Below are 27,752 nucleotides of genomic sequence, written 5' to 3'. Positions count from 1 at the left end.
TATGCAAGCGAAGAATTCCACTGTGACTTGTTACATGTGGCAATAAAGCATTGATTCATTCATTCATAAGGTCAATAGACAATAGACAATAGGTGCAGGAGGAGGCCATTCGGCCCTTCGAGCCAGCACCGCCATTCAATGTGATCATGGCTGATCATTCTCAATCAGTACCCCGTTCCTGCCCTCTCCCCATACCCCCTGACTCTGCTATCCTTAAGAGCTCTGTCTAGCTCTCTCTTGAATGCATTCAGAGAATTGGCCTCCACTGCCTTCTGAGGCAGAGAATTCCACAGATTCACAACTCTCTGACTGAAAAGGTTTTCCCGCATCTCCGTTCTAAAGGTCATAAGTGATGGGAGTAGAATTAGGCCATTCGGCCCAATCAAGTCTACTCTGCCATTCAATCATGGCTGATCTATCTCTCCCTCCTAACCCTATTCTCCTGCCTTCTCCCCATAACCTCTGACACCCGTACTAATCAAGAAATTAATTCTTCGTCGTCCCTGGATGTTTGAGTTACCGAACCAGGCCGTGATGCAACCAGTCAATATGACTTTAGACTGTGATGTACAGCACTGAAACAGGCCCTTCAGCCCACTGAGTCCGTGATAACCAGCGATCACCCCGTACACTACCACTAGCAAATAGGGGCAATTTACAATTTTTACTGAAGCAAATTAACCTACTAACCTACAAATCTGTACATCTTTGGGGAGTGGGAGGAAACCGGAGCACCCAGAGGAAACCCACGCAGTCACAGGAAGAATATACAAACTCCGTACAGATCATAATCATAATCATACTTTATTAGCCAAGTATATTTCGCAACATACGAGGAATTTGATTTGCCATTCAGTCATACCGATAAAAAGCAACAAAATACACAAAATACATTTTAACATAAACATCCACCACAGTGACTCCTCCACATTCCTCACTGTGATGGAAGGCAAAAAAAAAGTTAAATCTCTTCCCTTCTTTGTCCTCCAGCGGTCGGGGGCCTCGAGCCTTCCGTCGACGGGACGGTCTTGGCTCCCATAGCCGGAGGTTGAACCATAGCCGGGGCGATCAAGCTCCCACATCGGGGGGGATCTCAGCTCTCCCATGTCAGGCGATTGGGGCTGGTCGAACCTCTTGCGACTTTGGAGCTTCCCGACATCGGTCTCCACCTGAGATTGCGAGGATGTTGAAATCCACGGGGCGCAGTTGGAGCGTCGATCCCAGGCAAGGGATCGCAGGCTCAAATGGTAAGTCCATGGGCCCACGGTGGGGCTCAAAGTTATTCTCGAGCAAGGCCGCCAGCTCCATGATGTAAGGCCACAGAGCGACCGGAGATCTGTAGCGGAGTCAGGGAGTATGGAGACCGGAGACCGGAAAGGGCTTAGCACCCCTCTGTGTGCCTGGGTCCTGGACTTTCTCACCGCCAGGCCCCAAGTGGTCAGGATGGGGGAACACACATCTAGCTCCCTCACCCTGAACATAGGATCCCCCCCAGGGTTGCGTCCTTAGCCCCCTACTGTACTCCCTGTACACACATGACTGTGGGGCCAGGTTCAGCCCAAACTCCATCATCAAGTATGCTGATGACACTGTGGTGGTGGGCCGGATCTCCGACGACGATGAGAAGGCCTACCGGGAGGAGGTGGCTGATCTGGCACTCTGGTGTCAGGACAATAGCCTCCTCTTGAATGTCACTAAACCTAAGGAGCTGATTGTGGACTTTAGAAGGGCTAAACATCCAAGGACGTACACGCCACTGGAGATAAATGGGTCTACTGTGGATAGGGTGAGCAGTTTTAAATACTTGGGAGTCCACATCACAGAGGATCTGACATGGGCAACGCACATTGCTGCACTGGTGGGTAAGGCAAAGCAGCACCTTTACCACCTTAGACAGCTGAGGAAATTCAGAGTGTCTCTGAGGATCCTTCATTGCTTCTACTCTGGGGCTGTAGAGAGCATCCTGTCCGGCAACATTACAGTCTGGTTTGGGAACAGCTCTGCCCAGGATAGGAAGGCCCTGCAGAGAGTAGTGCGTTCAGCAGAACGCACCATGGGAACTACACTCGTCCCCCTGCAGGACCTATACATCAGGAGGTGCAGATCCAGAGCAAGTAAGATTATGAGCGACCCCTGCCACCCCAGTAACGGACTGTTCCAGATGCTACGGTCAGGCAAACGCCTGTGAAAACGGAGAGGATGAGACGGAGTTTCTTCCCACAGGCCATCAGGACTGTCAACTTTTATAACTCCAGAGACTAAATTTTGTCTACACTATAGTAACTTTATTAACTTTATTTATATGCTGTGACTGTAATTCTTTTTTGTGCACAATCCGCAGGCATTGCCACTTTCATTTCACTGCACATCGTGTATGTGCATGTGACAAATAAACTTGACTTGACTTGACTTGAGATATGATCCGGAAAACAATCGCATCCCCGGCAAGGTAAGAGATTGAGATAGCCCCCAAGGTCAGGACCAAACCTGAATCTCTGGTGCTGTAAGGCAGCAACGCTACCATTGCGCCACTGTGTTCCCTTAATGTTCTCTACAATTTATCTGTAAATGTTCAAGAGAGCATTTGTTGACATACTGAGTTGGGTGCATGAATTGAACATTGTGCAAACTTCAGCAAACATCCCAACTTAACTTTACAATACAATACAATACAATATATCTTTATTGTCATTGTACCCAGGGGTACAACGAGATTGGGAATGCGCCTCCCATACGATGCAATAATTTAGGTAATTTAGACAGCAGCAACCCAACGAAACGAACAGTTGTAACAGTTTTGGACAGGGTAAAGTGCAAGTTGATCTATGAATAATAGATCATTGACAAAATAGCATTGCACTGATGAAATATGACCGTCATGTCTTCGAGCTGAGTTATTGATTTGCAACAGCGCCGGAGACCCGGGTTCGATCCTGACTACGGGTGCTGTCTGTACGGAGTTTGTACATTCTCCCCATGATCTGCATGGGTTTTCTCTGAGATCTCCCACACTCCAAAGACGTACAGGTTTGTAGGTTAATTGGCTTGGTAAATGTAAAAATTGTCCCTAGTGGGTGTAGGATGGTGTTAATGTGTGGGGATCGCTGGTTGGCGCGGACCCAGTGGGCCGAAGAGCCTGTTTCTGCATTGTATGTCTAAAACTAAAACACTGTATGTCTAAAACTAAAACTAAAAACCGTGCCAGTGAGCGGGCTGTGGTTTTATCTCCTGCATCTTCAGAGGCACTCTAGTTGTGCGGGAGGCAAGAGACAGCGTGAATATGGGTCAATGTGTTTGGATTGAGGTTTCAGTGGAGTGGGCCGCTGGAGGCCCTGCAGCAGCCTCGCACTCGAGTGGAGCAGTCCCCGCTAGGGAATAGAATACTTTATTGTGACATGTGACAAGTCACAGTGGAATTCTTTGCTTGCATTCCTTGCCAAGGTCTGCAAATAGTCGCCCATAAAGGTCGCTTACAAAGTTACAGAATCCCATGCCAATTTCCCCTTTGTTCTTCCCCCCATTCACCCTCCCTCTCAGCTAGGGGTGCCAACTATCTCACTCCCAAATAAGGGACAAGGTGACATCACCGCCCCACGTGACCTCACCCAGCCAGCGGCCATGTGCTCCTACTCCATCAATGGCGGACGTCCGGGCCGGGAAGACCTCCGTTCGGCGGCGCCCAAGCCTCTGGTCCTACACTGTCCGGACCTACACTGCCCGGACCCAGGCCTAATACGGGACAAGGGCGGTCCCGTACGGGATAAACCAATTTAGCCCAAAATACAGGATGTCTCGGCTAATATGGGACAGTTGGCACCCTACTCTCAGCGATCCCCCACGCTGTGTCCTCCGTTGTTCCTTCCCCCAGCAGCGACGTCCTCCCTTCCACATGTCCGTCCTCGTCAGTCGGTCGGTTGGCGCCATCATCGACCTCCGCACCGGTCGGCGCTTCCGGAAAGCTATAGGAGGCTGAGCGGTCAGATCGGACACGACCTGCAGAGGTAAGGAGCGGTGGAGCTGCAGTAGAGGACACCGTTAGTATCACCAGGCCTGGCCGTCCCCTGCAACTAGAGTGGACGTGGAGAAGATGTTTCCGTTAGTGGGAAAGTCTAGGACCAGATGCCAGCGCCTCAGAATAAAAAGACGTTCCTTCACAATGAAGATGAGAGGGAATCTCTTTAAGTCAGAGGGTGGTGAATCTCTGGAATTCTTTGCCACACACGGTAGTTGACGCCAAGTGAATGGGTATTTTTAAAGCAGAGATTGACAGGTTGTTGATTAGTAAAGGTGTCAGGGGTTATGGGACGAAGGCAGGAGAATGGGGTTGAGAGCAAAATATCGATCAGCCATGATGGAATGGAGTAGTTCCAGTGGGTAGAATGGCCTAATTCTGCTCCTCTGACTTATGAACTTATGATATGAATGACGGAGCGGACTTGATGGGCTGAATGGCCTAATTCTGCTACTAAGTCTTATGAAGTCTCCACTGATTGCAATATTTATCATGTAATGATAATGTAACCAGTTTGAAAGAAAGTTTTCAACGTAAATTCCATGCATGCAACATAATTTAAAAGGTCTGCCCGTCCTTGCAGTTGAGGAAGTTTATTTGCAGCTGGGATGTGGTTTATAAGGGGCGGCTGGAGAGGGGTGGGGGCGGGCGATGGAAACTACATTCATGCAACATAATTTCATGCCTTCAACATAATTTATGCATGCAACATAATTCCATTGTAATATGTTGTATAAATTCCATGAATGCAACATAATTCCATGCAACATAAATTCCATGCATGCAACATAATTCCATGCATGCAACATAATTCCATGCAACATAAATTCCTTGCATGCAACATAATTCCATGCAACATAAATTCCTTGCATGGAACATAATTCCTTGCATGCAACATAATTTAAAAGGTCTGCCCGTCCTTGCCCAGGGAAGTTTATTTGTAGCTGGGATATGGTTTGAAAGGGGCGGTTGGAGAGGAGAGGGAAGCGGGTGGGTGAGCAGGCGCGACCGCGTTGCATTCCGGGAGCTGTAGTTTAAATTGGACCCGACCAATGGGCATGCGGAGCGGCGACGCCATGTTTGGACTACATGTCCCAAGGTACGCGGCGCACGGCCCGGCCGTCATTTGAGGCACAGCTGAGGGGCGCAACGGACCGTAGGCGGGCACGGCCGCGTTGCATGCTGGGAGCTGTAGTCCGAATACTGGCGGGCAAATGGGCGACGCCATCTTGAGGACTACATGTCCCAGGGCGCGCGGCCCCGCTGTCACTCGAGGCGCAGCTGAGAGGCAGACACGGCGGCCGCGCTGCACACTGGGAGGTGTAGTCCCAAATGGGCCGGGCTAATGGGCGTGCGGAGCGGCGACGCCATCATGGGGACTACATGTCCCAGGGCGCGCCGCGCCCGGCCCGGCCCGTCATTTGAGGCGCAGCTGAGTCTGAGGCGGACGGTCGCCAGGCGCGGGGGGGGAAGAAGAAGACGACGGAGGAGGAGGGAAGATGGCCGAGGCTGTGCCCGACACCAGGCGCCTGCTAACCAAGCCACAGAACCTCAACGACGCCTACGGGCCGCCCAGCAACTTCCTGGAGATAGACGTGGGCACCCCGCAGACCACGGGCGTCGGCCGGCAGCGCTACACCAACTACGAGGTCCGGATCAAGGTAAAGGAGCAGCGAGAGTCCTGGCCCTGCCCCTGCCCTGGGTCGTCCTGGGCAAGGAAGGCCGCGGAGAGAGGGGAAGTCAAGCCCGGGGACGAGTGATGGAGGGGCGTGATGGTGGGGTGGAGGGATAGGGAAGAGTCCTAGACCTTGTCAAGGCCGGGGCCCAGCCAGGGGAGAGAGGGGGTCGTCGCCCGGGGCCGGGCGGTGGGGAGGGAGTCAGGCCGGAGGGGAGGAAGAGGGAGAGGAGGGGTGGGGGTGGTGATTAGGGGGGAGAGAGTCAGTCCAGGCTGGAGAGGAAGGGGAGTAAGGGAGGGTCCTGGCCAGGCTGGCAGGTAGGGGCGGAGAAACGAGGGGAGGGGAGTAATTGGAGGGGGAGTAACTGGGGGGGAATGTGGAGTAAGGGGGAGAGGAGGGGTGGGGAGTGAGGGGGGAGGGGAGTAACTGGGGGGGTGAGGAGGGGCAGAGGAGTAACTGGGGTGAGGAGAGGGAGGGGAGTAACGAGTGATGAGGGTGAGGGGAGTAACGGGGGGTGAGGGGTTGTAACGGGGGATGAGGGGGAGGGAAGTATTGGGGGAATGAGGGGGGAGGGGAGTAACAGGAGGTGTGAGGAGGGGGGGGAGTTATGCCAGGCTGAAGGGAGTGAGGGAGGGGGAAGAGTCCTGGCCAGGGTGGGGAGGAGTAATGGTGGTGGGGAGAGAAACAAGGGTGGGGTGGGTAGTGTGGGAGGAGGCAAGGGTGAAGCATATGGTGGAGGGAGAATTTTTGGGTGGAGAGGTATAAATGCCCTTTAACTCCCTTTGCAATGCTTCCCCTCTCCTTGCCTTCTCATGAGATCATGTGACAGGAGCAGAATTATGCCATTTGGCCCATCAAGTCTACCCCGCCATTCAATCATGGCTGATCTCTGTGGGACTCCTGGCTTTCCTGAGTGTGTGTCTCCTTTTCCGGGATCGTCCTGGTTCCCAGGGAGAGTGTGTGTGGCTTGCAGAGACTGCACTTTCCCCCAGTGCAATGTCTAGCACTCTTACAATGTTACAGTGCTATATCTTTAAACAAAGTGATCATTGAATCAGTGTCGATTTGAAGGTGAAACTTCCTGCCCATCTTGTGTAGAAACCTTTTTTTTCTTGTGGGAATTTGTGGAATATTGGAACTACGAACCTGTTTGTCTAAGAACAGGAATGTGTATTTCACTGAAGCAAAATTTGGCATGCCAAGATTTGTCAATAATAGGGAGTGTCCTCTAACAATTATTGATGTGACATTTCAATATTTTGTTTAAGAATAAGGGATAGGCCATTTAGAACTGAGATGAGGCAAAACTTTTTCAGTCAGGGAGTTGTGAATCTGTGGAATTCTCTGCCTCAGAAGGCAGTGGAGGCCAATTCTCTGAATGCATTCGAGAGAGCTAGATAGAGCCCCTCCCAGGAGATCGCACGGTTCTTTTGGGTGGGAATAAGGGCGATAGTGGGAAGGGGGTTGGGGTGGGATCAGCCATGATCGTATTGAATGGCGGAGTGGGCTCGAGGGGCCGGTTGGCCTACTCCTCCTATTTTCTTGTGTTGTGTTAAGGACAGCGGAGTCAGGGGGTATGGGGAGAAGGCAGGAACAGGGTACTGATTGAGAATGATCAGTCATGATATCATTGAATGGCGGTGCTGGTTCGAAGGGCCGAATGGCCTCCTCCTGCACCTATTGTCTATTGTTTTGCTCTGGTGCATACTCTAGATTTGATAACTACAGGCTGAAGGAATGTAAATTCTCTTCGGGTAGAAGGTTCCAGATTATTGTCTGTAAAGTAGACGCAGTGAGGAAACAGGCCCACCAAGTCCATGCTGACTAGCGATCACCCCGTGCACTATCTACACACTAGAGACCATTTACATTTTCTTTTTTTAACCAAAGGCAATTAACCCTAAAACTGTGTAGGAAGGAACTGCAGATGCTGGTTTACACCAAAAATCCACAGCCTGAAAGTAGACACAAAATGCTGGAGTAACTCAGCTGGTAAGGCAGCAACTCTGAGGGAATCTGAGGGACAACTTTTCCACACGGAGCGCGGTGGGTATGTAGAAAGAGCTGCAGTGTGCGGTGGGTGGGGGGGGGATAGTTGAGGCAGGTACCAAAACAATATTTACAAGATACCTAGACAGGTACATGGATAGGGGGATGTGGTACATGGACCAAATGCGGGCAGGTGGGACTAGTGTAGATGGGGCATCATGGTTGGCGTGAGCAAGTTGGACCGAGTGATCTTTTTCCAAGCTGTATGACTCGGGCTCTAAATGTTGTAAAAGTTGGATAGAATAGCAAGGGCTGCATTTTAGATCATGTCCCATGTGTAAAAGTTGGATAGAATAGTAAAGGCTGTATTTTAGATCATGTCCCATGTGTAAAAGTTGTAAATGTTGGATAAAATAGCAAAGGCTGTATTTTAGATCATGACCCATGTGTAAAAGTTGTAAATGTTGGATAGAATAGCAAAGCCTGTATTTTAGATCATGTCCCATGTGCCTCAAAGTACTTCAGTTGTTCACACCAAACTACTGCTGAAACAAAGTTAAGGAACTTGAAGTAAAATGTTGGTAGTCATTTAGTTTAGTTAGAGCTACAGCGCGGCAACAGCCCACCGAGTATGCACCGACCAGCGATCATTGTACGTTATCGTGGCCATGCCCACCCTCGCCCAGGTCAGAAACTCCGTACAGACAGCACCCGGAGTGAGAATTCAACCTGGGTCACTGGCGCTGTTGGGCAGCAGTTGAAGAGAGAGGGTTAAATATGATGTCTTTAAAACAAACTGTTTTAAAATCGGCAACATCTGTTGCGGCAGATATCTCAATGTATTGTTTGAGATTGTCTCAGAACTTGTTTTAGATTGGTGCAGAGTATTTGCAAAGGGTTGCTTTAGATTTCCTCAATCTGCAGCATTTTGCTTTTGAAACAGAATTTTCTTTTTTTTGGTACAGCTTATTCTGTTCTTTCATATACATCATGACCTGAGTGTTTCCTTTATTGATCAGGTATCTCTTAAACTGAGTTTGCATTCCAAGGCCATTTGTTCCAGTGTGCTAAGTTTTTCACTGAGTTGTCTGCGCAACCATTGAAATGAAGTAATACAAGTGTCTCCAACTTGATCAATACATGCAACAAGAGGTTGCTGATGCCTGAATCTTCAGCAAAACAAAAGTGCTGGTGGAATTCGGAGGGTCAGGCAGCATCTGTGGAGGAGAATGGACAGATATTTCGGGTTGGGGCCCTTCAGCTATCAATACATTAATATAAAGCTTGCTGTTAATAATTTTCTGTTTGGGATGCTTTGGCGGCAAGATGGCACAGTGGTAGAATTGCTGCCTTACAGCGCTAGAGACCCGGGTTCGATCCTGACTACGGGTGCTGTCTACGGAGTTTGTACGTCCTGCGTGGGTTTTCTCCGGAATTGCCCGTTTTCTCCCACACTCCAAAGACGTATAGGTTTGTAGGTTAATTGGCTTGATATAATAAAAATTTCCACAGTGTGTATAGGATCGTGTTAATGTATGGGGATCGCTGGTCGGTGCGGACTCGGTGGGCCGAAGGGCCTTTTTCCGCGCTGTATCTCTAAACTAAATTAAAATTGACACGAGATTGCTGATGCTGGAATCTTGAGCAAAGTTCAGTGCCGGAAGAACACGGAGGGGCAGGCAGCATCTAGGGAGGGGAATGGACAGATGTTTTGGGTTGGGGCCCTTCTTCAGATATCAAAACATTGCAATATAAAGCTTGGCGTTAATAATTTTCTGTTTGGAAGCCGTATAAGGCAGGAACTCTTTACGATGGCCTCTCTATAAATGAAGGCAGAAAGGGATCCAGATCACAAATTCCAGCAATGGGTTTCGTTAAGACAATACTGGACTATGTGCTTGGGTTCATTATTTAGGGGAATGTAATTGAAGCAATTACAAATAGTTGCTGTGTTGGTTTACACTGTAAAAGAATAGAAGTAACAAGGGTTTGTTTAGTTTAGAAATACAGCATGGAAACGGGCCCTGCGGCCCACCGAATCTGCACCTACCCAGTGATCCTGATACACGATCATTATCCTACACATACACTAGGGTCAATTTAGGTTTATATCCAGCCACACCTACACACCTGTATATATTTGGAGTGTGGGAGGAAATCAAGGATCTCGGAGAAAACCCATGCGGCCATGGGGAGAACGTACAAACTCCATACAGACTGCACCTGTAGTCGGGATCGAACCTGGGTCTCTGGCGCTGTTAGGCAACAACTCTACCGCTGCACCACCATGCTGCCCTTTGACAAGAATAATATTGCCAAAGCCTATTACCAGGAAATGTTGAATATTCTGTGTTCCAGAATAAGGTCTTTACAGTAATAGGAAGATATAGTAATAGGAAGATGGAGGTGGGGGATGAGGGTCATTCTGTTTTCTCTGGAACTACTTGGAAGAGTAATCTGGTGTAGCTCGATAGTATTGCCAGTAGAGCAATTGACACATAACTCAGAACTAGGTTTGATCCTGACTTCCAATGAACTTTGCGTGCTTGACCTGTTTTTAAGAGCTTTCCCTGTGTGCTCTGCTGTTCTACATGGCCCAGGCCTACTGGCCTTGGGTTAACTTGCTACTGTAAATACTCGGATAGGGGAATCAATGCGTGTTAAGAGTCGTGTGAGAGGAATGGTTATATGCATTTTTTGTGACTGTACAGTGTACAGTCGTTAAAACAAATTGACTACATGACGTGTGTGTTTATCAATCATGCATCGCAGCTCTGTGTGGTAAAATAATATTGGTCACAAGTGGTGTGACGAAGGGGCTTAGCAGTAAAGTTGCTGCCTTACAGCGCCAGAGACCTGGGTTCGATCCTGACTATGGTGCTGTCTATACAGAGTTTGTACATTCTACCTGTGACCGTGTGGATTTTCTTTGGGTGCTCCAGTTTCCTCCCACATTCCCAAGACGTGCAGGTTTGTAGGTTAATTGACTTCGAAAAGTTGTTCCTTGTAAGTGTAGGTTAGTGTACGGGGATCGCTGGTTGGAGCGGGCCGAAGGGCCTGTTTCAGTGTTGTATCTCTAATGTCTAAATTGGAAGAATAGGTTTGCTCGGAGCCAGCATAGAGTTGCTGGCCAAATGGCCGTCTCTGTTGTAAGAAAATTTGCCCTGCTCTCCTTTCTACTTTTGTTCCCTGTATTATCATATCATATCATATATATACAGCCGGAAACAGGCCTTTTCGGCCCACCAAGTCCGTGCCGCCCAGCGATCCCCGTACATTAACACTATCCTACACCCACTAGGGACAATTTTTACATTTACCCAGCCAATTAACCTACATACCTGTACGTCTTTGGAGTGTGGGAGGAAACCGAAGATCTCGGAGAAAACCCACGCAGGTCACGGGGAGAACGTACAAACTCCTTACAGTGCAGCACCCGTAGTCAGGATCGAACCTGAGTCTCCGGCGCTGCATTCGCTGTAAAGCAGCAACTCTACCGCTGCGCTACCGTGCCGCTCGCAATATTCAATAAATAATTGAAAGCCAAAGTTAAATTTTCATTTACACGAAACAAAGTTTGAGATTTTTAAACTTGTTTCATATCTGTATCGGTCGGTATGCCATGTTGAAGCGTTAACTAGAATGAGGCAATTTTCAGTTCTCAGGAGAATTCTTTGCTTTCATTCGAGATTAAATAAGAATTTTAAAACTGCTTGGAGCATTATGGAAAAAATGACATACTCAGCCTTCAGTTATCGGTAATTGAGACTTCCTTGCCAAATTAAGTGTCCATTCTACCAAAAGGAGGAATTGTGCGATTCCATCCATAATCCATTATTTCCCCCTACCTCGAGAAGCTGAAATGGTGAAAACTTCTAATTTTGTTTCTGGCCAAATAAGATTTGGAGGTCAGTTTATATCTCTGAGGAATTTGTGCATTAGCTCATTTTAAAAGCTTGGTTTGTGCTGATAAAGGATGAGAGAAACAAACCCGCCATTTGAATCCACTAAAGTTTATTCTGCACTACAAGTGCTGCTCATTTATTGCAGCTAGATCAATTAAATGTTGATCACCTTTCCTATTTGATAAAAGATAGACAAAAAGCTGGAGTAACTCAGTATCTTGGGAGAAAAGGAGTAGGTGACGTTTTGTGTCAAGTCCTTTCTTCAGACTGGAGGAGAGTCTCCGTCTGAAACGTCACCTATTCCTTTTCTCCAGAGATGCTGCCTGACCCACTGAGTTGCTCCAGCTTTTTGTGTCTATCTTCGGTTTAAACCAGCAACTGCAGTTTCTTCCTACACACTTTCCCGTTTGACCCTTGATTTGGTGGTTATTTTAGGTTTTGTGCGAATAATTTCATAGCTGGTTTGAATTTTGCAAACTCAATACCAGCTGTAATATTCTGGTCTTAGAGCATGTTCTAATTTGGATGATAGTACTTGAATCAATTTGTTGAATTTACATTAATTTGAAGCGGGATTTAAAAATTGCGCATACAATGTTTATGTATATGGTTCAATGATCAGTTACTTTAATTTGATAAAAATAGACTTTAATTGGGTGTTTAAATGCCTGGCATGATTGTAGGAGCATTGGGTCTGTGATCATCTTTGCAAGGCATCTCTATCTATTAAGATTCATTGTACCTTTGCCTTCATTCTTTCACTGACATGAACTTTATTCTGTCGTGAGGTTATTCCTCCCAAATCTTTGAGTAGTATGACTGTTTTTTTTTGCTAACTCTAAATATTTGCATTCTTATTTATTCAATGGTGATCAGATCAAAATTTCGTTGTGGCATCGTAAGTGCAAATTTGCCGTGATAGTTAATTTTTTAACTATCCATCAATTTTAGAATGGTCTCGAGAGACAGCCCGAGAGTGTGTTGATGTCTTTTTTTGTGGAAGACTTGCCTTGTTTCTTAATGTTTGGTTACCAAACTGTTTTTCTTTGCTTAATTGTTTCTGTACTAATTGGTTTCATGTATATCCTAGCAGTGATAAAGTTAGATAAAGATAAATGTTTCAGACTTTAGTCTTGTGGTGCATGCTGCCAAATGGAGCCAGTTTCACACAATTGGAAGGTACAAAAGAGCCACCAGTGAGGAAATGGGCCCTTCAGTCCACGTTGTCTATACTGACAAGTTGACATTGTGGATTTGCCTGGAATTAACCCATACAAGTCATAATTGTATCTGCTGCCATAGCTACCTCTGACGGATCATTCCAGAAATGGAGATGACTAAGATCTTAGTCCTGGCTTATATCAGTTTGAGTCCCAGACTGGTTCTAAAGACTGGCACACGAGGTTACTCTGACTTGTACCAAAACAACGCTGAAAGATGTCAGTGGGTCAATCGGCTCCTGTGGAGGCAAAAAGGTGCAAGTGGATGCTTTTCATTGAGAACCGGCATTGGGGGTGGGGGAGGTCAGGGGCTATGAAAATTGAATGTCTAGCATATGTAGTGATATGTATTGGAGGCTTGTACATGGGTGGAATCAGATGGGCAGGTGATGATGGCAGATGAGCCAGGTTATGAGATGGGGTTTAGGACAGAGATGGGATTGGCTTAGTTTCATAAGTTACAGGAGCAGAATTAGACCATTCGGCCCATCAAGTCGACTCTGGCATTCAATCATGGCTGATCTACATTTCCCTCTCAACCCCATTCGTCTGTCTCCCTACTACCGAAATTAACTTTTTGGGAATCCTGCACTCCCAAGTTCCGATGCTCGTCTGATTTCAGAATTCTCTCCATATTCAGAAAATAGTCTGTACCTTTATTCCTACCGGCAAAATGACTGACTCCACACTTTGCTATGCTGTATTCCATCTGCCACTTCTTTGCCCACTCTCTCACCCTGTCCAAGTCCTTCTGCAGAGTCCCTGCTACCTCCACCTGTCCTTGTACAATCTGAAGGTAGACCCCCCTGACATCAGTCTGAAGAAGGGTCTCGACCCGAAACGTCACCCATTCCTTCTCTCCAGAGATGCTGCCTGTCCCGCTGAGTTACTCCAGCTTTTTGTGTCTACCTTCGATTTAAACTTGCATCTGCAGTTCTTTCCTACTCGTATGATCGGAGGTATGTTTTCTTTAAATCTTCTGACACTTCTCTCTGCTGTGGAAGACTGAGATTATACCAAGCTCTACCCAATTTCTGCTTCCACCTCTCAGCAACTTGGGATGTATCTCACTCGGGCATGGTGACTTAAATGTAGCACTGGCAAATGTTCTAAGCTTTTTCCAAAAAAAGGCTGCAGGTGCTGGAAACAACAAGTCGGACAATATGCAGAGACTATTCCCACTGGGGCTCTTAACATTGCCCAATTTGTCCAGTAATTTCACTTTATAAACATTTTGTTTGCCAAGATTGCAAGTTTCAGTTCAAATACTGTAGATTTTTATTTTACTCTTTGACCTTGGTCCTCTGAACCCCCTCCTTCCACCTTCCCTGCCCCCACGTAGTCTTCATAAGGTCATCAGTAATAGGAGCAGAATTAGGCCATTCGGCCCATTAAGTCTACTCCACCATTCAATTATGGCTGATCTATCTCTCCCTCCTAACCCCATTCTCCTGCCTCCTCCCCATAACCCCTGACACCCGTACTAATAAGAATCTATCTATCTCTGCCGTAAAAATATCCATTCACTTGGTCTCCGCAGCTGTCTGTGGACTACTTGAAGAGGAGTCTTGTCCTTGAAGACAAGACTCCTTGTCTTGACTCGTGCCAAGTTTCCACTTGAGTAACATTAACATTTAACTGCAATCCCTCCCTGTTTCTCTGCCCCTGTGGAGCTTGTGACACTCTGGCTTAATGAGTCGCCCCCATGTCATCAGACCTGCTGACAAAGGCAAACTCAAAGGTTGAAAACAGTTCTGATTGCCATCTGGACGAAGGTCCCACTACTGGATGTCAGGGCATTGACTCCCAGATGGTTACAGGTCGCTTACTGTGATCTTTTTGCAGCCTCATTGCCTCCCAACTGCAGACAACTTTCCTCTATGTTTTTGTCAAAGGGCCTGACCCGAAACGCACCTATTCCTTTTCTCCACAGATGCTGTCTGACCCGCTGAGTTACTCCAGCACTTTGCGTCTGTTCTGACATTTTTTATTTTTTTTTACCCATCCTACTGGTGCCCATAAAAGTCTGTTTGTTACCTTTTTGGCACCCAGCTCACATTTTCTGTCTTGGGATTAGCAACTTATACCTATTATCATGCAGGTAGACTGGGAAAATCAGGTTGGAAATGGACCCCAGGAAAGAGAGTTTGTAGAGTGCCTTCGAGATGGATTCTTAGAACAGCTTGTACTGGAGCCTACCAGGGAGAAGGCAATTCTGGATTTAGTGTTGTGTAATGATCCTGATCTGGTAAGGGGACTAGAGGTAAAAGAGCCATTAGGAGGCAGTGATCACAACATGATAAGTTTTACTCTGCAAATGGAAAGGCAGAAGGGAAAATCGGAAGTGTCGGTATTGCAGTATAGCAAAGGGGATTACAGAGGCATGAGGCGGGAGCTGGCCAAAATTGATTGGAAGGAGGCCCTAGCAGGGAAGACGGTAGAACAGCAATGGCAGGTATTCCTGGGAATAATGCAGAGGTTGCAGGATCAATTTATTCCAAAGAGGTGGAAAGACTCTAAGGGGAGTAAGAGACACCTGTGGCTGACAAGGGAAGTCAGGGACAGCATAAAAATTAAGGAGAGGAAGTATAACATAGCAAAGAAGAGTGGGAAGACAGAGGATTGGGACTCTTTTAAAGAGCAACAAAAGTTAACTAAAAAGGCAATACGGGGAGAAAAGATGAGGTACGAGGGTAAACTAGCCAATAATATAAAGGAGGATAGCAAAAGTTTTTTTAGGTACGTGAAGAGGAAAAAAATAGTCAAGGCAAATGTGGGTCCCTTGAAGACAGAAGCAGGGGAATTTATTATGGGGAACAAAGAAATGGCAGACGAGTTAAACCGTTACTTTGGATCTGTCTTCACTGAGGAAGATACACACAATCTCCCAAATGTTCTAGGGGCTGGAGAACCTAGGGTGATGGAGGAACTGAAGGAAATCCACATTAGGCAGGAAATGGTTTTGGGTAGACTGATGGGACTGAAGGCTGATAAATCCCCAGGGCCTGATGGTCTGCATCCCAGAGTACTTAAGGAGGTGGCTCTAGAAATAGTGGAAGCATTGGAGATCATTTTTCAATGTTCTATAGATTCAGGATCAGTTCCTGTGGATTGGAGAATAGCAAATGTTATCCCACTTTTTAAGAAAGGAGGGAGAGAGAAAACGGGTAATTATAGACCAGTTAGTCTGACATCAGTGGTGGGGAAAATGCTGGAGTCAATTATAAAAGACGAAATTGCTGAGCATTTGGATAGCAGTAACGGGATCGTTCCGAGTCAGCATGGATTTACGAAGGGGAAATCATGCTTGACAAATCTACTGGAATTTTTTGAGGATGTAACTAGGAAAATTGACAAGGGAGAGTCAGTGGATGTGGTGTACCTCGACTTTCAGAAAGCCTTCGACAAGGTCCCACATAGGAGATTAGTGGGCAAAATTAGGGCACATGGTATTGGGGGTAGGGTACTGACATGGATAGAAAATTGGTTAACAGACAGAAAGCAAAGAGTGGGGATAAATGGGTCCCTTTCGGAATGGCAGGCAGTGACCAGTGGGGTACCGCAAGGTTCGGTGCTGGGACCCCAGCTATTTACGATATACATTAATGACTTAGACGAAGGGATTAAAAGTACCATTAGCAAATTTGCAGATGATACTAAGTTGGGGGGTAGTGTGAATTGTGAGGAAGATGCAATAAGGCTGCAGGGTGACCTGGACAGGTTGTGTGAGTGGGCGGATACATGGCAGATGCAGTTTAATGTAGATAAGTGTGAGGTTATTCACTTTGGAAGTAAGAATAGAAAGGCAGATTATTATCTGAATGGTGTCAAGTTAGGAGGAGGGGGAGTTCAACGAGATCTGGGTGTCCTAGTGCATCAGTCAATGAAAGGAAGCATGCAGGTTCAGCAGGCAGTGAAGAAAGCCAATGGAATGTTGGCCTTCGTAACAAGAGGAGTTGAGTATAGGAGCAAAGAGGTCCTTCTACAGTTGTACCGGGCCCTGGTGAGACCGCACCTGGAGTACTGTGTGCAGTTTTGGTCTCCAAATTTGAGGAAGGATATTCTTGCTATGGAGGGCGTGCAGCGTAGGTTCACTAGATTAATTCCCGGAATGGCGGGACTGTCGTATGTTGAAAGGCTGGAGCGATTGGGCTTGTATACACTGGAATTTAGAAGGATGAGGGGGGATCTTATTGAAACATATAAGATAATTAGGGGATTGGACACATTAGAGGCAGATAACATGTTCCCAATGTTGGGGGAGTCCAGAACAAGGGGCCACAGTTTGAGAATAAGGGGTAGGCCATTTAGAACGGAGATGAGGAAGAACTTTTTCAGTCAGAGGGTGGTGAAGGTGTGGAATTCTCTGCCTCAGAAGGCAGTGGAGGCCAGTTCGTTGGATGCTTTCAAGAGAGAGCTGGATAGAGCTCTTAAGGATAGCGGAGTGAGGGGGTATGGGGAGAAAGCAGGAACGGGGTACTGATTGATAGTGATCAGCCATGATCGCATTGAATGGCGGTGCTGGCTCGAAGGGCTGAATGGCCTACTCCTGCACCTAAAAAATATTAAAAAAAAAAAAAATTAAAAAAAAATATATGCTCCCCCCCCCCCCCCTTGCCTGTGATCATCTATTACCTGCCACGTTATGTACTGCCCCTTCTCTCCAGCTTTCATTCTCTTCCCCCCCCCCCCCCTCCGAAATCAGTCTGAACGAAGGGTCCTGACCCAAATCGTCAACTGTCTGTGTTCTTCAGAGATGCTGCCTGACCTTCAGTATTAGCCCAAAAGTCCCACGGCAATCTTGCCCTGTTTCTTGTAAGGACTGTTTTTCCCCAGCACTGGGCTTCCTGGACTTCCTGCTGGAACGACCGCAGGCAGTGGGAATGGGCCCGCACCTGTCCTCCACTATCACCCTGAGTACCGGCACACCACAGGGCTGTGTTCTGAGCCCCATGCTCTACTCCCTCTTCACACACGACTGTGTTCCTGCATTCGACACCAACACCATTGTCAAGTTTGCAGATGACACAACGGTGATCGGGCTGATCACCAACGGGGATGAAACAAACTATAGAGCGGAGGTGCAGAACCTGGCGGACTGGTGCTCGGATAACAACCTGTCCCTAAATACCACCAAGACCAAGGAGCTGATCATCAACTTCCGTAGGTCACATAACGGGGAATATGCCCCGATCTCTATCAACGGGGACAGTGTGGAGAGAGTGTCCAGCTTCAAGTTTCTGGGCACTCACATTTCGGAGGACCTAACATGGTCCAATAACACTGCTGCGCTGGTCAAGAAGGCACAACAAAGACTGTTCCACTTAAGAACACTGAAAAAGTCTGGTCTACCCCAACAGCTGCTGACGACCTTCTACCGCTGCACCATAGAGAGCATCCTAACGCATGGCATCCCTGTGTGGTACCTCAGCTGCACGGAGGCAGAAAGGAAAGCTCTACAGCGGGTAGTCCATAGAGCTCAGAGGGCCATCGGAACACAGCTACCAGACTTGGAGGGCATCTACAACACACGATGCCTCAGAAAAGCCACCAGCATCCACAAAGACTCTTCACACCCCTGCAACAGTCTGTTCGAACTCCTTCCATCGGGCAGACGATACAAGGCCTTCTATGCCCGCACCTCCAGACTCAGGAACAGCTTCATCCCCAGGGCCATAGCTGCTATGAACCGGTCCTGCTGAGCCGGATGGCCACAACGCATAGATCAACTTGCACTTTACCCTGTCCAAAACTGTTACAACTGTTTCGTTTCGTTGGGTTGCTGCTGTCTAAATTACCTAAATTATTGCATCGTATGGGAGGCGCATTCCCAATCTCGTTGTACCCCTGGGTACAATGACAATAAAGATATATTGTATTGTATTGTTTGGTCACCCGGACTTTCTCTTAACCGGGATCTCTGATCTCCCATGACAGACGGGGCTCTCAATCCCGACTGAACTACTTCCTCGGCTTCTGCTCTACCTTACCAGCCTCTCTTCATTGAAGTAGGTTGGAATTCTGAACAATCATCCGACAAAATATCAGACGTCTTCCCATCTTAACATTCCAAACGTTCTTGCCTCTCCAACCATTCCACTGTCACACATCAGCAAAAACAATCGTTTCCTTTTATCTTGCTTTGCACCATTCACGTTTGGAGTATTGTGAGCAGTTTTAGGCCCCGTATCTGAGGAAGGTTGTGCTGGCATTGGAAAGGGTCCAGTGGAGGGTTTATGAGAATGATCCTAGGGATGAATGGGTTAACATGATGAGTGTGTTGAGGCACTGGGCCTGTGCTCGTTGGAGTTTAGAAGCATGAGGGACAGCTTCATTGAAACGTGCATAATAGTGAAATGCCTGGATAGAGTGGATGTGGAGTGGATGTTTCCACTAGTGGGAGATTCCAGAGGGCATAGTCTCTGGATATGAGGAGTTTATTTCGTATGAGGGTGGTGAATCTGTGGAATTCATTGCCACAGACAGCTGTGGAGGCCATTGGGTATTTGTAAGGCGAAGATTACAGATATTTGATTGGTAAGGGTATCAAGGGTTGAGGGAAGAAGGCAGGAGAATGTATTTGTACACTATGGAAGGCTTGATTGTAATCACGTATTGTCTTTCCACTGACCAGCACGCAACAAAGCTTTTCACTGTACCTTGGTGCACATGACAATAAACTAAACTTAAACCGAAAAGGGGTTGAAAGGGAAAGATTAGCCAGGATTTAATGGGGAGTAGATGAGCCGAATGGCCTAATTCTGCACCAATGAACCTAAAGAATAATGTTTAGTGCAGGGTAAAGTCCAAAGTCTGAAGAAGGATCTTGACCCAAAATGTCACCGATTCCTTTTCTCCAGATGCTGTCTGACACGTTGTGATACTGCAGCTTTGTGTGTCTGTCTAAAGTCTAATTTAAGATGGCGTAAGGGTCTCCAATGAGGTAGATGGTAGGTCAGGGCTGCTCTCTAGTTAGTCCTGTTGCCTGATAACTTGTGTGCTTGCCTGCACATGCCTGCCCTGCCCCGAGTCGCTAAGGCAGTCAGACAGAAATGACTCATTGGCCTGCTGAGCCCATGCTGATCAAGCATTCCTTTGCACCAATCTCGCCCCCCCCCCCCCCCCCTTCCTCCAGTCCCTCTCGACCTGCTCCCTTCCTTGGATTTTCCTCCCGTCAATCTGCACCAGCTGCAGTTTACAATAGCTTCTCAACCCACTGGTCTGCATGCCTTCATCACGTGGAAGGAAATTAGACCAGCTGGGGGAAACGGTAATGTAAAGAATATGCAAGCTCCACAAAACTCCCAAGCTGAGGACTGAGTCTGGATTTTAGTAACTGAGGCAGTAACACAAACCGTGGTACTATTTCACCCCTCAGTGTAATTTACTTCTAAATTTTCTATTCATTGCTAGATTTTCATCGTCCTCCCTATAGCAGGCCCTCTCCCTTCTCCGTCCACTTTTTAGTTTAACGTCTCCAAGTTTGCGGATGACACAAAGCTGGGTGGCAGTGTGAGCTGTGAGGAGGATGTTATGAGGCTGCAGGGTGACTTGGATAGGTTGGGTGAGTGGGCAGATGCAGTATAATGTGGATAAATGCGAGGTTATCCACTTTGGTGGCAAGAACAGGAAGGCAGATTATTATCTGACTGGTAGCAAAAATAACTGCAGGTGCTAGTTTAAAACGAAATTAGACCCAAAATGCTGGAGTAATTCAGCGGGTCAGGCAGCACCTCTGGAGAGAAGGAATGGGTGACGTTTCGGTTCGAGACCCTTCTTCAGAAGGGTCTTGACCCGAAACATCATCCATTCCTTCTTTCCGGAGATGCGGAGATGCTGCCTGACCCCAGCATTTTGTGTCGTAAGTTACCCCAGCATTTTGTGTCGTACCTATTATCTGAATGGTGTCAGATTATGAGAAGGTGCAATGACACCTGGGTGTGTGTGTACATCAGTCATTGAAAGTAAGCGTGCAGGTACAGCAGGCTGTGAAGAAAGCTAATGACATGTTGGCCGTAATTGCGAGAGGATTTGAGTTTAGGAGCAAGGAGGCCCTACTGCAGGTGTACAGGGCCCTGGTGAGACTGCACCTGGAGTATTGTGTGCAATTTTGGTCTCCTAATTTGAGGAAGGACATTATGGCTATTGAGGGAGTGCAGCGTAGGTTCACCAGGTTAATTCCCGGGATGGCAGCACTGACATATGATGAAAGAATGAGTCGACTGGGCTTGCATTTGCTGAAATTTAGAAGGATGAAAGGGGATCTTATAGAAACATAAAATTCTTGGAGGAATGGACAGGGTAGATGCAGAAAAAATGTTCCCGATGTTGTGGGAGTCCAGAACCAGGGGTCACAGTTTAAGAATAAGGGGTAGGCCATTTAGGACTGAGATGAGGAAATCCTTTTCACCCAGAGAGTTGTGAAACTGGAATTCTCTGCTACAGAAGGCAGTGGAGGCCAATTCACAAGAGAGAGTTAGATTTAGCTCTTGTGGCTAAAGGAATCAAAGGATATGGGGAGAAAGCAGGAACGGGGTACTGATTTTCAGATGATCAGCCATGATCTATATCCCCAAAGTGATCCTAATGCTGCAAGTATCTAAAATTCTTGTATCTTTAACATTAGAGCATAGAACAGTGCAGCACCGAAACAAGCCCTTTGGCCTAGTTAAACTGATCTCATCTACCTGTACATGATCCATGTCCCTCATTTCCTTGCACTTCCATGTGCCTATCTTAAAGCCTCAAACGCCACTATCACATCTGCCTCCACCACCACCCCTGGCAATGCGTTCCAGGCTCCCACCACTGTGTGTTTAAACAAAAACTTGCCTCGCACTTCTCCATTAAACTTCCCCCTCTCGTTTTATAGCTATGCTCTCTAGTGTTAGTCATCTCAACTCTGGGGGGGGAAAGGTTCTGACTGTCTACCCTATCTATGCCTCTCATAATTTTAAACACTTCTATCAAGTTTCCCCTCAAGCACTTGCATTCCAGAGAACACAATCTATTAATCTTTCTCTGATCCGATGTCTTTTCGTGCCGACATGTGACCCTCGGAGAATTACAGAAACTATCTGCTGAGATCCTGATTGGTAGTCCTCCACAGCTCAAGGGAAGTCTAATCCTAAACCTGCTCTCCCATGCCGTTAAAACTGATGTGCATCGTGACAGGCTCGCCTTCCCTCCCAGCCCTGATCCTTTTGTAGAATAAGCCACCTGCCATTTGGAGTCATGTACCGTTTCAGAAATGGCTGTGCCTTAATCTTTATTTGGTCATTAGTGATAGGTGCGGAATTAGGCCCATCAAGTCAACTCTGCCATTCAGTCATGGCTGATCTATCTCTCCTTCCTAACCCCATTCTCCTCCCTTCTCCCCATAACCCCTGGCACATGTACTCGCTCTCTCTTACCTCTCCTCCTTTCTCTTTCCCCTATGCCCCATCACCTTTAACCATGTTGTCTGTCGTGCTGTGGTGCTATCCTGGGTTGCATTCCTTCAGCAAGTTGTATCACCTCCAGTGCTGATTTTCAAGAATGATACTTTCAGGTTCCAGCCCTTGCTGGTGGTTCAATGATTCTTTACTATCACATGTACTGAGGTACAGTGAAATTCTCTTTTTGCATACAGTTCAGCCAATTGCTACTATACATAAATAGATTAACTACAAAGTGAATAGAAATAGCCCACTGAGACCATATATAAGAGTTGCCATTTTCAAAGTCCAAGCTGTGCCATTTTCAAAGTCAAATGGTGCGGTGGTAGTTGCTGCTGCCAGATACTCGGGTACGATCCCGACTACGGGCGCTGTCTGTATGGAGTTTGCACGTTCTCTCCGTGGTCTGCGTGCGTTTTCTCTGCTTTCCTCCTGCACTCCAAAAACGTGCAGGTTTGTCAAGTCAAGTCAAGTCAATTTTATTTGTATAGCATTATGTGTGTGTAGGATAATGTGCGGGGATCGCTGGTCGGCGTGGACTCGATGGGCCGAAGGGCCTGTTTCTGCGTTGTATCCGGAAACTAAACCGCATCTGGCCATAAATGCCAGTTGCAGCCATCGCCTAGATCCGGAGCAGCCAGCGAACCATTGGCCCCCACCTGGCCCGGCCGCCTTCAGCCTTTGTGCCCTGGTACATCTCCTGCAGCTGACCCCGAGGGTGCTGAAGGCAAGACCCCCGGTTCCATCTTGCTGGCCATTTTTGTTCCTGCATCTGCCGTCGTTGACTCCTTCCACCCTCTTCACCAGTTCCCCAGTCCTCTGGGTCGAGCAGGGGCTGGGCTCAGCGGCTTTCCTGCTGGTGGGTGATGCCTCTGATCTAGACAGTATTTGAATTACCAGGGCACACAAGAAGATAAGTACTGGAAAATGGGATTGATATTTCTGAGTAGGAAGATGCTGGTTTTAAACCGAAGATAGACACAAAATGTTGGAGTAACTCAGCGGGACAGGCAGCATCTCTGGAGATGAGGAATGGGTGATGTTTCCAGTCCAGACCCTTCTTCAGACTGGGGTAGGGTCTGAGATGTCACCCATTCCTTCTCTCAAAAGATGCTGCCTGTCCCGCTGAGTTACTCCAGCATTTTGTGTCTATCTTCGGTTTAAAACCAGCATCTTCCTACTCAGAAATATCAATCCCATTTTCCAGTACTTGTCTTCTTGTGTGCCCTGGTAATTCAAATACTGTCTAGATCAGAGGCATCACCCACCAGCAGGAAAGCCGCTGAGTTGTCTAAGTTCATACCAACCATCGATCACCTGTTCACATTAGTTCTGTTATCTCACTTTCACAACCACTCCCTACACTTGGGGCAATTCAGAGGCCAATTAACCGACAAACCACTGTGCCTTTGGGATGTTGGAGGAAACCAGAGCACCCAGAGGATCCCCACGTGGTCACGGGGAGAAGGTGCAAACAGCACGCACAGACAGCATCCAAGGTCAGGATTGAGCTTGGGCGTCTAACACCTAGACAGCAGCTGTACCAGCTGTATCACTGTGCTGCCCTCAGAGCCTGGACTCTGGAATTTTTCCAGGTGTCTGCAGTGGTCCTTGAAACAATTAAGGAAAGGGTATTGTCTGTGAATGTTTGTGGGCATCTTAAACCTGTTTAACAGCCTAAACACTGATCAGCCAAAACATTATGACCTGACGAACTAAAACATTATGACCACCTGCCTAATATGCTGTTGGTCCTCCGTGTGCAGCCCCATACACAGCAGGGTGCGATGCACTGTGTATTGTGACACATTCCTCCCGTGACCACCATTAAAATTTTCTGTGATTTGTGCCACAGTCGACCTTCTGTCGGTTCGGACCAGACGGATAGCCTTCGTTGCCATCACGCATCGATGAGCCTCGGGCGCCCAACACCCTGTCTGTCGCCGGTTTGTGGTTTGTCCCTCCTCAGACCACTGTCGGTAGGTACTCGCCACTGCTGACCGGGAGCACCCCACAAGCCTTACCGTTTCAGAGATGCTCTGACCCAGTCATCTGGCCATAACAATTTGACCCTTGTCAAAGTCGCTCAGGTCTTTACTCCTGCCCATTTCTCCTGCATCCAACACATCAACTTCAAGAACTGACTGTTCACTTGCTGCCAATATATCCCACCCCTTGACAGATGCCATTGTAACAAGATAATCAATGTTATTCACTTCGCCTGTCAGTGGTCATAATGTTTTGGCTGATGTATGTTTTATACCAGTGAAGGACTTCAGATGCATTGTAAGAAATAGTTGGTTCCTCCACTGGATGCTTCTTGGTATTGACCAGGTTGTTCGGCTAACAATTTTTCAGTGGTGTCTTACAAAAACACACAAGTGTAGAATGACCTCTATTCTTGTCCAGGAACCTACACTAGTTTAGTTTATTAGTTTAGAGATACAGCACGGAAACAGGCCCTTCGGCCCACCGGGTCTACGCCGACCGGTGATCCCCGCATATTAACACTATCCTACACCCACTAGGGACAATTTTTACATTTATCAAGCCAATTAACCTACAAATCTGTGCGTCTTTGGACTGTGGGAGGAAATCAAAGATAATAGACAATAGGTGCAGGAGGAGGCCATTTGGCCCTTCGAGCCAGCACCACCATTCAATGTGATCATGGCTGATCATTCTCAATCAGTACCCCGTTCCTGCCTTCTCCCCATACCCCCTGACTCCGCTATCCTTAAGAGCTCTATCCAGCTCTCTCTTAAATGCATTCAGAGAATTGGCCTTGACTCCCTTCTGAGGCAGAGAATTCCAGATTCACAACTCTCTGACTGAAAAAGTTTTTCCTCATCTCAGTTCTAAATGGCCTACCCCTTATTCCTAAACTGTGGCCCCTTGTTCTGGAGAAAACACACGGGGAGAACGTACAAACTCCGTACAGACAGCACCCGTAGTCAGCATCAAACCAGGGTCTCCGGCGCTGCATTCGCTGTAAGGCAGCAACTCTAACGTGACCGCCCGACTATAGGAAGCATGTGGAGGTTTTGCCGAAAGTGCAGAAGAAATTCACCGGGATGTTGCCTGGGAGTATTTGCAAGGAGAGGTTGGACAAACGTAGATTTTGTTTTTCTTCCTTGAGAGACGGAGGCTGTGGGTCTACCTGACAGAAATAAAGTTGAGAGGCATGTGTCAGTCTTTTTTCCAGGATAGTGATGTAAAAGTCTAGAGGGCCCTGGCCTAAAGCACCTAGCAGTAAAGTTTAAAAATGTGTATCTGGTAGTTTAGTTTATTGTCACGTATACCGAGGTACAGTGGAAAGATTTTTTCTTGTGTGCCAACCAATCAGCGGAAGGACAACGCATGACTCATCAGCGGTCACTCGAAGCGAGTATGACTGTCCTCTCCACAGAGAACGCCTGTGCATGACTTTGTTTAACGTGGGGAGACTGGTGCACAGACAGCCACCACACGGTCCTGGACAGATCTGGGTCAGGATCCGCCTTCCTAGCCGTTGTGACGCTCCACTAAAGTCAGCCGTCATCTGTCAAGCTGTCCACACTGTACAGATATAGGATAAAGGAATAATGTTTTGTGCAATGTAAAGTCCGATTAAAGATAGTCCAAAGGTCCCAATGAGGTAGATATAAGGTCAGGACCGCTCTCTAGTTGCTGAGGGAATGGTTCAGTTGCGTGATAACAACTGGGAAGAAACTATCCCATAATCTGGAGGTATGCGTTTTCACACTTCTATACCTCCTTTAGGGGTGGGACGGTGGCGCAGCGTTAGAGCTGTTGCCTTATAGCACCAGAGACATGGGTTCGATCGGACTGAGGGTGCAGTCTGTAAGGAGTTTGTATGTTCTCCCTGTGACTGCATGGCTTTTTCCAGGTGCTCCAGTTGCTTTCTACTCCAAAGATGCACAGGTTTGTAGGTTAATTGGCTGTGGTGAAATTGTAAGTTGTCCCTCGTGTATGTAGGATAGTGTTAGTGTGCGGGGAATCACTGGTTGGTGCGGACACAGTGGGCTGAAGGGCCTGTTTCCGTGCTGTATCTCTAAAGTGTAAAGTCTTGCCTGAACACGCTCCTGAAACACGCTGCTTGGGAAGGTGGTAGAAATATCCACAACTGTAAAATAATAGATACGTGAACAGTTATTATCATATCATATCATATATATACAGCCGGAAACAGGCCTTTTCGGCCCTCTAAGTCCGTGCCGCCCAGCGATCCCTGTACATTAACACTATCCTACACCCACTAGGGACAATTTTTACATTTACCCAGCCAATTAACCTACATACCTGTACGTTTTTGGAATGTGGGAGGAAACCGAAGATCTCGGAGAAAACCCACGCACGTCACGGGGAGAACGTACAAACTCCTTACAGTGCAGCACCCGTAGTCAGGATCGAACCTTCTGTGGTGTAGTCCTTCATGATATTGCAAGTATTCACCTAGGTATCTGTGCTTTAGATTTGAGCCTGCAGGTTTGATTCCTGCTGCCAAGAGAGCTGTAGTTGATGCAGGAAACCCATGGTTAAGTGAATGTAGTAAATGTTTAACTATGTACTGTGGATTTCGGACATGAGATCTCTCTTCAAGTTCATGACAATTTGCATGACAATCATATACTGCCTGGCATTGTTTTAGTATGATGCTTGCTTATCTTTTCAGTTGTAGAGAGGATTGAAATAACTTTTGAGCAACTAGATATCTCAATTAAGCAATCCAGCTTAATTCTCCTGAATTCCTATCCACCCTTTGAACAGGATTTTCTGTATAGAATAAGAGAATCTTTAACGAACTGAAGGTACGTTGAGCCCGAACAGCAATCGTTACCAAACTGGTTACAAATACTTTACTTTTTATGTCATGAATAGACCACAGGTCAAACCAGAGATGTTCATAAGTGATAGAAGCAGAATTAGGCCATTTTGGCCCATCAAGTCTACTCCACCATTCAATCATGGCTGATATATCTCTCCCTCCTAACCCATTCTTCTGCCTTCTCCCCGTAACTCCTGACTCCCTCACTACTCAAGAATCTATCTCTGCCTTAAAAACATCCACTGACTTGGCCTTTGTACGTTTTATTTCTCAACCGTCGGGGTCACACTGTTATTTCCAAATCATCTTTTAAACAGAGATTACTTCTAGATGAGAGCCATGAAACTGAGAAGTGAGGCCATTGCATTTCTTTAATAGTCTGGTGTCTCAGCCGCTTTCTCTCTCTCTCTCTCTCTCTCTCTCTCTCTCTCTCTCTCTCTCTCTCTCTTGGTCGATGAATAAAGAATGAGGTGTCAGAAGTTCAAAAAGGAAATTTTAAAGGCAAATTAATGAGGATTACGCTCTCCACTTGAGCATTGTACCTGCAGCCCTGATCTGTTTCAAGGATTAACTTTTTGTATGCTTCCGTGCCCACAGGTAAGTGCTCAGGATAGGCTTTTTTGGGGGGCTTGGTTGATCTTTATACCAAGTAAAATAGAAGTTAATCTCTTTGTAATTTGAGAGA

At 47.1% G+C, this 27,752-nt stretch overlaps 1 protein-coding gene across 1 annotated transcript in view; it reads left to right on the top strand.

The window, feature by feature from the left end:
* The first annotated feature begins 5,432 nt into the window (after positions 1-5,432).
* The window catches only part of snx3 (sorting nexin 3), a 41,021-nt gene continuing 18,701 nt past the window's right edge, over positions 5,433-27,752 (top strand). Inside the window, exon 1 of the mRNA XM_078399873.1 lies at positions 5,433-5,673. Coding sequence (XP_078255999.1) covers positions 5,512-5,673 — 162 coding nt within the window. The 5' untranslated portion in view covers positions 5,433-5,511. The remainder of the gene's footprint in view (positions 5,674-27,752) is intronic.

Source organism: Rhinoraja longicauda, chromosome 5 (assembly GCF_053455715.1).
Source record: "Rhinoraja longicauda isolate Sanriku21f chromosome 5, sRhiLon1.1, whole genome shotgun sequence".
NCBI classification, from domain to species: Eukaryota; Metazoa; Chordata; class Chondrichthyes; order Rajiformes; family Arhynchobatidae; genus Rhinoraja; species Rhinoraja longicauda.
Note: the sequence above shows the minus strand (reverse complement) of the source record. Positions and strands in the feature narration are given on the sequence as shown.